Consider the following 13502-nt stretch of genomic DNA (forward strand, 5'->3'; position numbering starts at 1 on the left):
TTTGTGCAATTGACGTTTGGACGCAAGCTGAAGAATGAAATGTCGAGGATTTGACTTGCGCGTCGTCTTTTTGTGACGTTTGCTCGACATTTTTCAAAAATGCGTCTTGGCTCAATCAAGATTGCGAAACGCTGGCTCATTTTCCTACCCAGGACTGCAGCGAGCCACTCTTTTTGCTAAAAGATGGCCAAGTATGGATAACCAGTATCGGTATCGGGCTGATTATCAATGATCGCAATGCTGCCCTCTTGTGGCAATTGCCATTCAGTTCATGCAATTTTAAGGAAAAAGGTTATTATTGAGGTCTTTCTTTCAAATGATCTGTCATTGTTTTTGAGGGCGACATTTTATGTATCCAAAATATCTGCATCGGTGACGACTCCAAGATGAGTACTTGTACTAGTATCGGTCTGAAAAAAGTGCTATCGAACATGACTTGTGCATGTGTTATCCGTCGCCACCTTTAACATCGAACCCTGCTGGCGCCAGTCGCTTCACATGCGTTTCCATGGCGATGGCAGCAGCAGGAGGAAGAGGAGCAAGGCTGCCAGGTCACATGTCGGCCGCTCTTCCTCCTCCTCCTCTTCCTCATTCCTTCCTCCCGATCTTGTGTCAAAAGTGTTTCAGGTGTAAAAAAAAGAAAAAGTCCACAGATGAGGAAAAAAAAAGACCCAAAACGGGAGTTAGCAGGTTTGTCCGTTATCAGAATGTCGTTTATGTCATTGACAATTCAAATCAAATACAAAAATGGTGTGTTGAGTCTGCACGTGTACTTGGTTTGCCAAAGTATCCAAGTACTACGCGTACTTGAGTAAGAGTGTACGTACGATAGTCATCTTGTGATGATTATCGTCAATCAATGATTGATATTGGGAAATCTTTTCAGATGATTTGGCGACGACGTGGTCGAGTGAACGTTTTGGGCCTGCTGATGGGAGACAGGAAGTGACGTCACCGCACTTAGCTCGCCTTCCTTCGCAATTTTCAAATCATCTGCAAACATGCAAATGAGGTGCTTTGAAAGGGCTGTCACGTGATTTTCCTCGTCGTCGTTGTTGCGTTGCCGTGACGTCTCGCGAGACTGAAGCTTTGTTGCCGTAACAACCGCGATGGAGGCGCGCTCGTTAATATTCACGTCAAGTCACTGAGGATGATGAGGATGAAGGCTCCTTTTGCACTTCCGCATTCCCTTTGGACCCGTTGAAAGCATTTCGTGTTGGAAGTGTGCAGCTTGGCGTCTCACTTGTCAGACAAACAAAAACGATCGCCAACCGGCATCGATGAGCCGCCGCCGCCGTCGTCACGGCAACTGATGACGTCACTTTTTAGAAGGGCCGGCAAACGACAAATGTCAACATCCGCCGCCGCATCGACGCGTGCTCTCGATTTGTGATCAGCATCACGCGTGGATGAGTTGATTGCGTGATGGTTTGATACGCAGCATTTTTTTGTGTGTGGAAAAGTAACAAAAGATGACCAACCGGCCAATAGGAAGCATTTTCACCCCCAAAATTGCATCCTTTGTCCTTTGCAGTTTGGATATTTGATTCTATACCTTCGAGATGGTTTTCAATGTATGTTTTGACTTTCTTTTCTTTTCTTTAAAATCCCTCCCCATAACATGTTTGTCATCGGCCACGTGTGTGATGAGAAATGCTGACATGTCATGTGTCATGTTCGCTTTTTTGTTTGCCACAGGAAGCAAAGGCAACTGCTGCCTTCCTTTTCTCTTTTCTTCTTCTTCTTCTTTTTCTGCTAGCGGCTGGCGGCCGGACGCGTCCCGGCCAATCAGCTCGGAGCGCGACCGCATCTCGCGCGCCGATTGGCTGATTGGCGCCACTTGAAGAAAGCGAACGTGGGCAAAAAAGAATCATAAAAAAAAGCAGCAGCAGCAGCAAAAGGCTGCGAGGCGGCGGACGGACGGACGGACGGACGGACGAGACGCGCGACGACGACTGCAACGCGGCGGCCAGCAAGAAGGACGGAAGACGTCCGGACCGCACAAGCGGACCGCGCAAGCGGACCGAGCCGCCGCGTCTTCGTGTTTTCTTTCTTTTTTTAAACACCTTTTGTTGTTCTCATTTGCCATTTGTCGTCGTGGCTTGCACGAGAAATGGACGTGAAAAGCTCCACGCGGTTTCTTCCACGCGCCACGCTCCAACATGACAGGTGCGTACATGCGTCCTCGTCAATGACACCTGTCACTCATGCCCCCGCCCCCCCCCCCCCAACATACTGTGCGGTGTAGTAAACGGGTCTGCACTCAGCATGACCTCTTAGCATAGTGCAAAAAAGGGGGTGCGGTGAGGGTTTTTTGGGGGGGGGGCGGGGGCTGTTGATGGTCCTGCTGCAGTGTTGGCGCCACGCACGCGCGCGCGCTTCTCCGCGAGCGCGTGCCCGTACGCCTCCTCGGCACAATGCAACAAACCTCCATCTTGCCTGGATGCTGCTGCAGACGCGCACGTGCCATGCGCGCGCACGGCGGGTGGGGGTGTGCACGCGCGTCAAGACAAAAGGCGCACACACGCGGGCATACACACGCACACAGTCTACATGCACACGCTTTAAGTCTACACGTTTTATTAGACTGACGGGCGCACGCACGCACGCACGCACGCATGCAAGCAGCAGCTGCAGGGAGAGAGTGATTTTTGTGTGCGTGTGCGTGTGCGTGTGCGTATTATGGGATGGGATGAAATGAGGCGCCTCCAGCTGCCCCGCCGTTGACACACCTTTGAGCTCATCGCACTCATAATGGAGGCCAACATGCATGACGATGATGATGTCACATGTTTACACGCACACGCGGCAGCGCACTTGTTAGCACGTTAGCTTGATTGAAGCGCAACCTGCCCACAACAGCCGCTAATTAGCGTGAATGAATGTTTGTCGAAATGTTGGCTGGCGACCAATCCAAGGCGTCCTCTCGCTCATCATCCGATGGGGAGGCCCAGGTTGACCCTTGACCCCAGTGAGGAGAATGGAAAAGCGTCCTTTGATTTGATGACATCATCACTGGGCGCCAGATGATGTCATCCATGGAAGTCTGACAACTGACAACCGCATTCATATTCATTTGCATGAAATTCAATGAGAAAATGCGGATTGTCGCTTGATTTTGCTGTGTGTCGTTTTGCATCAACATTTGGACTTTTCTTTTTCAATCTCATCTACAAAATGTAATACAATCAAATGTGGCCACCCAGCACAAAAGTGTGCACACCCCCAATTTTCAATTCTTTTTCCATCTCGCTTCAACTCAAATTAATTGAGTTTGGGGGGGATTCTTTTATTTTGACAGTCGTGTTTCTTCTTTTATGTCAATAGTGCTGCTTTTATTTTGACAGTCCCACTTCTTTTATTTTGAGAGTTTTGCTTGTTCTTTTATTTTGATTGTCCTTCTTCTTCTCTTGTGTTGATATTCCCGCTTCTTTTATTGTGATGGATGTGCTTCTTTTATTTTGGTAGTTTTAGTTTCTTGTTTGACTTTTCTGGTCATCGCGCACCAGAGCGAGCGAATGAGCGTTGGCGAGAACGATGATGGCGCACGTTGATTTTTTTTTTCTTCTTTCGCCCACGTCAGAGTCGAGTCAACGAGCGGCCGGCCCGCCGCCCGCGCGTGCGGCGTGGGCGGGTCAAGTGCATTGTGGGAAATGCTGGGAATGCCGCAGCCAAAATGCAAAAAGATGCTTTTTTCTTTTCTTCTCCTCCCGTCTTTCGGCTTGTCCCAAAAAAAAAACCATGCAACTTGCCAACGTATGCTACAAGTTTGTGGCGGCGGCCGAGTGGTTAGCACGTGCGCTTCACAGTCCAGGGCAGGGGTGGGCACTCTCGGTCCTCGAGGGCCGGAGCCCCGCAGGTTGTGGATGTTTCCCTTCTCCAGCACAGCTGATTCCTCATCAGCTCATCAGCAAGCTCTGCATCAGCCTGATAACGATCCTGTTGATTGGAATCAGCTGCGTTGGAGCGGGGAAACCTGCAAAACCCCTGGAGGACCAAGTTTGCCCACCACTGGTCCAGAGGTTCTACGTTGGAATCTCGATGCTGGCCCTGCTTCTGCGGGAAACTTCTCCCCTCCCACGCCACGCTATGTTAGCATGTTAGCTTGAGAATGAGAAAGTTGGCTGGCGTCCAATCTGTTTGTGCCGTGATGGGTGACCAGTCCATTCTTTGTTCATCCTTTCCCTGACATTTACCAGCGAGCACTCCAGGGTGTATCTTGATTCCAGCTGACCTTTGACCTTAGAGAGGAAATGGCTGTATGAATATTTCACATGGTCACAAATGTCAGGGAATCAATGAGTCTTTTTTTGTTGTTTTTTTGCACACGAGGGGCTGCGGTTGCCATGGCAACCGTTCCATCAAAAGGATGCTCAGCTCCTATTGGACGCCAGCATTTTTGTTTTAATTTCCTCCTGGTCGTCCATCAGCCTGCGTGGCTGCCGTGTGCGCCGCGCTGCCATGTTGAAAGTCTCAATGACCATATTTATGTAACCTTTTTGAAAATGACCAAAATAATTGCCAATTAATGTGATCATTCATTAGTTGTTAATTAAATGTTGAACCTCTACTAACATTTTTATCAGGGATGTTCGATACCACTTTTTTCCAGGCCGATATCAGTAGGACCACTCAACTCGTCGCAAATACTGATACCACGAGTACTTTTGATACATACAGTGACATTTCCCCCAAAAAACAATGGCAGATCATTTGAAAGAAAGGCCAACGCATTCCGATACCGAATAAAATTGCATGAAATGAGTTTCTAATTTCTAGTTCCTGATTGTAACAATTGTATTGAGTTCCGATACCTTAAAATAAGGCCGTGCGTGTCGTGGCCCGATACGAAACGTGCATGTGTCGGTACTTGGCCATCCCTAACAGCGTTCTCTCACTTTTTGCGGGTTCCACCAAGAAAAAAAGTTGTGATGCCTTGAAGTAACAAGGGATTAACGTGTTCGTAAGGGGATCAGCAGCTTGCGTGCTTCCTGCTCATTAGGAGCAACATTGCCACCTGGTGGACGGGAGTCATTTACTCAAATCAAAGTTGACAAGCTTGGAAAAAGAAGAAGAAGAAAAAAGGATGTGTTTTTGTTTGTTTGCAGTGTGAGGAGAAGGTGGAAGAAGCCGTGAGCGGCCTGGAGAACTTCCCGATGTCCCAAACCGAACGTTGGCGCCAAAGTGACGAGCGCGTCAAGAGAAGAAGCAAAAAAGAAAAACCCGGAAGCCGTCGGAGCTTTTGCCGTTCACCGAAGCTCGTCGGGGGCCGGCAGAAGCATTCGGACGCGCTTCTCCCGACGGCGTCCCACGCTTCCTGGTCCTGGTCCTGGTCCTGGTCTTCTTCCGTGGACCTGCATCCCTTTACGCCACAACGCAGACCTCGCGCCCACGTGCGGACGAAGCCATAGCCGCTCCGCTCAGATGAGTCCGGGTTCGTTCATGTCTGGCGTGCGAGCAGAAGCGCGCCGCCCCGCTCGAACCGGGCCCAAGCCCTTCTTCGTCCTCTTCTGCTGGCTGGAGCTCAATTCGGAGCAGAGACACTCGTCGCACAAGGGCCACCTCCACACATAGGCCCCCCCCGAGGCCCCCCCCCCCGAACCCCCTCCCCCTTTCCTGGCTTTCTATCACGCGTTTGCCTTGAGGCTCATTCAGCTGCTCGTCGTCGTTCCTTGCAAGGCTCGTCGACTGCTCAGCTTTTTGGCGACGACGCGTCTTTGAGAAGTTGACATGCAACCTTCGATGTTTACACTTCACCTCCTTTCGTCCGGCGTCCATTTTGTGCTCCCGCTCGGGCGATGAAGAGTTTACATTTCCGACGGCAGATGTTTGAACACGTCGCCTAGCAACAAGCTGCGTTTACACAAGGACGCGTTGACATTTCCGTTCAGGTGCCGGACCAAAAGTTTCATACTTGGGAGGCTTTTTATAAGTCATCCTGCAACGGCCGTCGTTTATTTGTATTTTTTTTTTACGACACATCAACATGACGATGAAAGCCACAAATTCACCAGGGATATTTTGCTGCTCCCTGCTGCTTTTCTCCTGCCTTGCTGTTTCCACGGTAACCACCGATAACGATGTCAGGAAGCCGCCGGCCGGCAAGCGCGACGCCCTCTTCCTCCTCACGGGCTTCAAGCCGCCGCCCAAGAAGGCGGAAGTGGAGGACGGCGACGAGCGCCCGCCGCTTGTGGCCCAGCTGCCCCCCAAGCCCCTCCCCCAGACCATGTTGCCCCGGAACGTGACGGCCGACGCCCTCAAGCCCCCGCTAGGCGCCGCCCAAGTGGCGCCGGCCCCCAAGCAGCTGGTGGACGTGGACGTGTGCAGGTAGGACACGTGTGGCAACGTGTGGCAACGTGTGGCAACGTGTGGCAACGTGTGGCAACGTGTGGGACGGCGCTCGCTTGCAGAGGCGTCTCGCTGTTGCCTAGCAACCGCTCAATCGTGCCGCAGCACAGCTGAGATGTTGCAAAATCTTGTGTTTGTCTCCCAGCCATGCTTGAAGTCCGACTCGACGATTTCCAATTAGAGGCCGTAACGGTCATCAAAAACACGACCAAACATTGGAGGATTCGAAAAAAAACGAAGAAACGTGATTTTGTGAACACCGAACGCTGACGGTGAATTTCCAAGAGTTGAGCTCCAAGCCAGGCGAGGGCGCTGTGGCTCGGCTGCAAGTTGTTGATGTTTGTGCTTTGCTGGCTCGCTCAGGGGCTACTTCGACGTGATGGGCCACCTGGACAGCACCTTCAACTGCTCCAAGGGCAGCTACATCTACTGCTGCGGCACCTGCCACTACCGCTTCTGCTGCGAGCACCAGCGCAGCCGTCTGGACCAGGACTCCTGCACCAACTACAAGTCGCCCGACTGGGCCGAGCCGCTGGTGCCCGTCACCCTGCCCGCCGATAACAAGCCCGACCCGGACTTCGAGACGCTCCAGCAGCAGAACAGCAGGTGGGTGAGCAGAATCGGCACCCGCCTGCGAGAACCGCAGGGAAGAGTCGTTAAGGCAACCGGCGCTTGCGTCAAGCGACTTGTTTGTCTCTTGTTGCGCAGACAAAGGTCATGACCTTACCAGAGACAAGCCAACTTTGTGTTCTAAGCGCCAAACCATATTTGGTCAAATGAACATTGGCTAGCTTAATGCTAACATATGTTATGAAGCACTACACACAGGCTAATGTAAAGTAGCATGGATGTTATGGTCATTCGAAACTTTGAAGCAGGAGCGGATGGGGCGGGGCATGACATGATGGGACAGGATAGAGCAGGACAGGATGTGACAAGACGGGACAGGACATACTAAGTGAACTCGGAAGTGTTGAGATGATGTAGAATGACAACAGGATCGACAGAACTGGATTGGTTGGGAATGTACAGGACAGAGTAAGATGCAACTGGACAGGATGGAACAGGGCAGGACAGGATGGGAATGGTTTGGGACATGGAAAGGTACAAGGTAGGACTGGAGCAAGGGACAGGACAGCTTAGATGGTATATAGTGATATGATGGGACAAGACGGGATGGATCAAAGTAGGACAGGAAGGTACAGGACAGAGTTGGATGGAACTGGACAGGACAGGATGTGAATGGTGTGGACAGCACAGGACAAAGTTTGGCCAGGATGGGACAGGGTAGGACTGAATGGAACGGCACGCTAGAGGACAAGATGTGAATGGTCTGGAAAAGTTCAGGACAAGAGGAGGATGGAATAGGACTGATTTGTTGGCTTGTCGTGTGTGGGGACAAACAATTGAAAGCTCATTTTTGCGGACGTGCAGCACGGCCTACGTGATCGGCGGCGTGATCTCCTTCACATTGGTCATGGCGGTGGGAGTCCGGATCGCCTTCGCCAAGGTGGCGCGCCGCCCGCGCAACCGAGACGCCAACATGCCGAGGTGAGACGCTGCTTGGGGAGGGGAACGGGGTCAGTTGAGGTCACACGTGTGTGCGCGCTCGTGACAGGTCGCTGGTGGACATCCTGCGGCACCAGTCCAGTCCCGTGCAGCACGGCGAGAGGAACAACATGCTCAACGCTTCCAAAAACTTGTACACGCCCATCCTGCAGAGCAAGGACAACCGCAGTGAGTGGCCGCGCCCGACTTTTGCGTATGGCGAGCGTCTGCCGCTGACGACTTCCTGGCCATTCGCCGTTTTCACGCTGGCTTGCGCGACGACACGCGGCAGATGTTAAAGCCTCATTGTGCCGTACGTCAGCCCGTCCGCCATATTGGATGTGTCGGCTCAGCCCTGCAAACAAATGCAAGCGACTCCTAAAACCCCAAAAGTCAGACGTTCAATTGCTAAACAGAAAACAAAATAGGGCAAGTCGTTATCTTCTGTTTGTGTGTCAGTTTGTGTGTGCGTGCGTTGGTTTTTGCCATCCTGTTTGTGTTATTTGGTGTGTGATTTTGTGTGCTTTGCCGTATGCTTGATGCCAGCCTGTAGCTTCCTCCCCCTCTTTGACCTCCGACTCACTCACACGCAGCCCCCCCCCCCCCCACTGCGTGCTTCCTGCCGAGGGCTGGGGCCGTTTCCATGGCAACCAAAAAGCAACACAAGCATTTGTTTCACGCCTTTCGTTGTGTGTGTGTGTGCGCGCACACGGTGTTGGGTTGCGATGTAAACAAGATGGCGGCCCAAAATTGTCATGGCCGCCGACCCTCGTCACGGATGTCGTCGGCTTCCTTTCGTTTTGCCAAACGGAACTTCAGTCGTCACAAAAGTTCACAATGCTTAAGTGCACTTGAGTGCATGTGTGTGTGTGTGTGTGGTCTTTTAGCGCGTGTGTCCATATTTCAGTGTGTGCGTGTTCATGTTTGTGTACGTGTCATTTTGTGTGTGTTTCAAAATATGACTTTGTGTGTCTTAGTCTGTTTGTGTGTATGTGCCAGTGCACATGTATGCGTGTGTTTTTCTGTGTGCGTGTGCGTGATGACATGCAAATGTGTGTCCACGTTGCGAGCGAGCGCGTGAACGCGTCCTCCTCCTCCGCACGGGCGCTCTTACATAAAAGCGTTCAGATGGCTTTTTGCGTCCATCGATCCTTTTTTGCACTCACCATAAAAACGTGCGTGTGCGCGTACATACGAGCGAGGACGGTTGCAAATCGATGAGACGTCACCATTGTGTGAGTTGTTTTTGCTGTCGCCATGGAGACGGCAGCCATGTTGTAACCTGTGCGTGCGCGTGTGTGTGTGTTGAGAGCGAGGAGGCGCCCGCATGAACAACATGAGCACCCCTCAACTGTCGTCGGGCCCCAAACTGATCGCCAGCAGCAGCAAAGTCCCCGGCGGGAGCATGATGGGGGGCGGGGCCATGCGGCACAGCGCCAGCCACGCCTCCTTCTCGCACTCGTTCCACAACCTGCCGCAGCTGCCGCCCTCCTACGAGGCCGCCGTCAAGCCGGAAATCTGCCGCTACAGCTCGCTGAAGAAGCTCGGTCAGTCGCTGATGATGTCATGTTTTTTGTTTTCCTTTTTTGGGAGCGCCAGCTGCTGATGGCTGCTTTCTCTCCTTTGCCGCCGTTTGTGTCAGAGCGCGACCTGGACGAGTATCCGGCCTACTACTCGTCCAAGCGCCGCTCGGCCAACGCGCCGCCGACCTTCTACTCGTCGCAGCATCACCTCCCCTGGCCGGCGGATTACGCGACGGGCTCTTCGCGGGGCACGCTGCCGCTCGACGGCTCGCGGCCACGCCCCTACGTGCCGCCCTCCACGCCCAACCCGTACCCGCTGCCCGTGCCCGCGCACTACACCGGCGGCGGCGCCGGCGGCGGCAATGGCGGCTTCAGCGGCTTCAGCTTCGAGCGGCCGCCGCGTCGCGTGCGCTCGCAGGATCAGCTGCTGGCGCTGGGCGAAGGCAACACGCTGGCGCGCCTCCTCAACTACCAGCAGCGCTACTACAGGAACGGCGTGGGGCGGGGGGCCGACTCGCAGACGCTGCGCAGGTGACACGCACACACGCACGCTCCATGACAACACAAAACAACACAATCATTTTTGGGTTCATGTTCAGGTCGTCGTCACACTGACGTGCTCACGCACACGCTGTCATTCTGCCGTATTAGTATCGGGTCAGTCCGTGTGGCACGCGTGACGTTTTTGTGGCGACCCGGCAGGTCCCACGAGCGCCTCCTGGTGGAGGACCAGCCGCTGGCCATGGGGCTGATGGCGGAACGCGGCGGCGGCGGCGGCGGCATGGTGCCCACCATGGGTCGTCTGAGCCACCACCACAAGGCGCAGTCGCAACAGAACATCTGCGGCACGCCGTCCATGGAGCGCCACCACATGGTCAAGATGAACTCGCACCCCACGCCGGGCCACGAGCACGCCGGCTGGGAGGGCCACCCCGGCGCCCGCCGCATGGCCTTCGCCAACAGGCGCCAGAACACCCTGGAGCAGCTGCACTTCATCCCGGGCGCCGGCGGCGGACACGCCCTGAGGACTGCCAGTAAGAACGAGGTCACCGTGTGAGACCCGCGCAGCGCTCGAACCTTCTTCGGCCGCTGTGCTTACAAAAAAGGTTGGATTTACCTCACGCCTGTTTCGACTCGCAAAACATAACAAAGAGATTCGCGCACATTGAGCCGCTTACACAAACTGACGCACACACCGACTACGTTTACGGAAGCCAAGAATCGTTTGAGAACGCAAACATTTTCCAATTTTTAAAGGCCATGTAAACGTGCGCACAAATACCAAAAATCGTTTTCCAACCCGAATATTTGCTCCTCCAAACGAATGCTCTTTTCGCAAGCGAGCAAGTACTCGTATGCGTGGCGGCCATCTTACGTTGCCACTCACGAAGCGAGCCTCATTTCAAGACATAAACATGCAGTCACCCTTTCAAAAGACAAACATTTGCTTTATTTGGGTTTTGAAAGACGTCAACGTGCACAAAAAACACGAAGATGCTTTTTTTTTGGGGTGCGTCCGTCTCGCTTCAATACGTTGACTTCCTCGCTGCCTTTTCACGTCCTTTTCTGTCTCCGTCCTTCCATTTCCCCAAAGCAGCAAAGATCACCGCGACAGGGCAAGAACGCCGCAGTGCGTATATTGACTCAAGTGGCGATAAACAAACTTTGGGGCAAGAAGGAAAGCGCCAACTTGCCGATTGCGGTACGTGACATCACAATCGCCACGAAAGTAAGAATGACGTCTCTTTATGTGACGACAACGTCGTCCGCACGGAAATGCGCGAGTCAATCCACCCGCGCGCGGAAACGGGTGATCCAAAAACTGCCATTTTCACCTCGACTGCATGTCAACATTGTCACACACACAAACTGACATACAGAAACTCACACGGCGATTGGTGCACGCACGCACGCACGCACACACGCGAGCCGAAACGTGCCGGTAGGGTCAAAGATTGGATTCCTGTTGCTTGGCAACCGTGTAAAGAATGAAGGAAACCCGAAAGAACCTCGTTCCACACTTGTGAGAGGAAATGGATTTTTTGGGGGGAGACTCCCGTTTGTGTTCTCCTTCATTCGAGGGTTTGTAAAAAAAAAATAGAAATCACTTTGGGGGGGAAAATTCCAAAGTTACTTTTCCAGACAAAATGATGACGTCATCTCATTTGAATTTCTACCAGCATTTTTTTTTACCTCAAAATCAAACTTTGAGTTTTTAAAATGATCAAAAGTGTATTTCCGTTCATTTCAATGGCGAGAGATGGTTTGAGATACAAGCGTGCTCATGAAACCACATCAACTCGTATGTCAAGGCGCCGCTGTATTTTCATGTTTTTCAAAGTTTGATTTTGATGCTCAAAAAAGTTCCCCTCGAAATTTCACCTCAGTTTGAGTTGGCACGTATTTGCATAATGCCGCCTCCTCGTCCCGACGGCAAAACTTGTGAATAGAAAATGTGTCAACTGGCGCCCGCTTTTTGGTTGATCGGCGAACGGGAGGACGAACGTGTCCTCGCCGCACTGGACCGCATCCCAAGGCCCACATCCTGCAAAAATTCTGCCGTGTCGCCAGCCGCAGTTCGGAGCGCCAACACTTTGAGACCGTGGGTCACACTCGCCCCCTACGGCACAGACGGTCGGCTGGCGGCACACTTGATGACACTAAGGGCTAAAAACACAAAACATGGATGATGTGTGTGTGTGTGTGTGTGTGTGTGTGTGTTTGCATTCCTTACGTGTGCCGACTTTGGAGAGACACAACGCGCGTTTTGGACGGCCGAGACGACAAGCGAAAGGATCCGCTTGCATCGGGGTCCCGTTTTGCTTTTGGCTCATATTATGCAAACCAGGACACAATTCAACCAAATCAGACAAAAGAGGGCTTACCTGGCAGGACGCACGTTATTGTTCTGCTTGTCGCTGTGCAACACTGGCATCCATACATTATTTATTGTAGTTAATAAATCCTTTTCCGAAGCCATGAAGTGAAATTGGACCGTTTTCCACAGCGAAAAGGAAAATGCAACACCAAAAATGGTGTAAAGTGATCCAAAAATGTGTTTTAAAATAAGGCAACATCTCAAGTATGTCATTGTTGGACACAATATTTGTCTTCATATTTCCCATTGCGTGAAATTGGACGTTTTCCCGCAGCACACCCGCAAATGTCTTTCAGCAAACCGCTGGGCATTCAACAGCTTTTTCTTTCCAGCATTTTTGACTGACGTGGTGATGATGTCACAGCGATGATGTCACGATGTGTGCGCGCGGTGTGCGCGCGACTCTTCCTGGGACCAAAGCCACCTGAGCGCTCGTGTTTGTCTTTTTGGCTTGTTTTTTTTTTCAGAAAGAGAAAAGCTGCAAAGTCTTCTTGGTGTCAGGCTCGACATGAATCGTGTCAGTGCGTGCGCGTGCGCGCGCGTGCAAATCACAGCCACGTCATCTTTGTAAGCTCGTCCGCATACCTCAAGTTGTACATGACTTCTTATTTGGAACCTCCCCCTCCAATATTGTCTTTCCAGGACAAAGAAAAGCCTTTCTTGTTTTGGGTTTGTACAAATCATCATGTTTGACAAAGACAATTACAAATAAATCCTTTCAAAGCTTTTTGGTCTCGTCTACTTGCATTTTGACAAACCACTCAAACACACGCTTTTTGCCGCCAGTTCCGTTCAGATGATCTGCAGTGAGCGACGAAATGCACGATTTTTTTTCTCTCCAAGGCTCAAGAGAGAATTGACCGATCCATGAGGGTCTGTGGAAAGAAATGATACCGTCGATGTGAGAACGACAATCACCGACAAGATGCTCGTGGGCACGAGGCAGCTCCCGAGGACCACATGAGATCATTCGAGATGATTTGAGCACATTTGTCGTCAAACTGGCAGCCCTTCACGTGAACCTAAGAAGTCGCTCTCAGATTGAAAGTTTGGTGAGCCCTGTTTTAGAATATGAAATGCACTCATTTCTCACGGGGTTATAGACCCCCCCCCCCCCCCCCCCCCCCCCGTGCAGCGCCATCCCTGTCCCAACTGACTTGGGGCAAGGGGCGAGTTTCAGCCTGGATTGGTCGCCATGCGTGCTC

The 13502-nt window shown here is 52.1% G+C and overlaps 1 protein-coding gene across 1 annotated transcript; it reads left to right on the forward strand.

Moving 5' to 3' along the window:
* The first annotated feature begins 1862 nt into the window (after window positions 1-1862).
* On the forward strand, window positions 1863-13024 carry LOC147157319 (protein shisa-7-like). The gene is made up of 8 exons (XM_086063246.1): window positions 1863-2169; window positions 5109-6327; window positions 6712-6954; window positions 7783-7899; window positions 7967-8085; window positions 9207-9443; window positions 9539-9950; window positions 10122-13024. The coding sequence occupies exons 2-8, from the start codon at window positions 5987-5989 to the stop codon at window positions 10474-10476; spliced, it is 1824 nt and encodes a 607-aa protein (XP_085919372.1). The 5' UTR covers window positions 1863-2169; window positions 5109-5986; the 3' UTR covers window positions 10477-13024.
* The last annotated feature ends 478 nt before the right edge of the window (window positions 13025-13502 follow it).

This window comes from Leptonotus elevatus, chromosome 19, assembly GCF_054856555.1.
Source record: "Leptonotus elevatus isolate MCC_2025b chromosome 19, RoL_Lele_1.0, whole genome shotgun sequence".
Lineage (NCBI taxonomy): Eukaryota > Metazoa > Chordata > Actinopteri > Syngnathiformes > Syngnathidae > Leptonotus > Leptonotus elevatus.

Coding starts and splice junctions, on each gene's coding strand:
- LOC147157319 (XM_086063246.1), top strand. CDS start 5,987: ATGACGATGAAAGCCACAAATTCACCAGGGATATTTTGCTGCTCCCTG. Junction 8,086..9,206: donor GCAGAGCAAGGACAACCGCA/GTGAGTGGCCGC, acceptor GTGTGTGTTGAG/AGCGAGGAGGCGCCCGCATG. Junction 9,951..10,121: donor GACTCGCAGACGCTGCGCAG/GTGACACGCACA, acceptor GCGACCCGGCAG/GTCCCACGAGCGCCTCCTGG.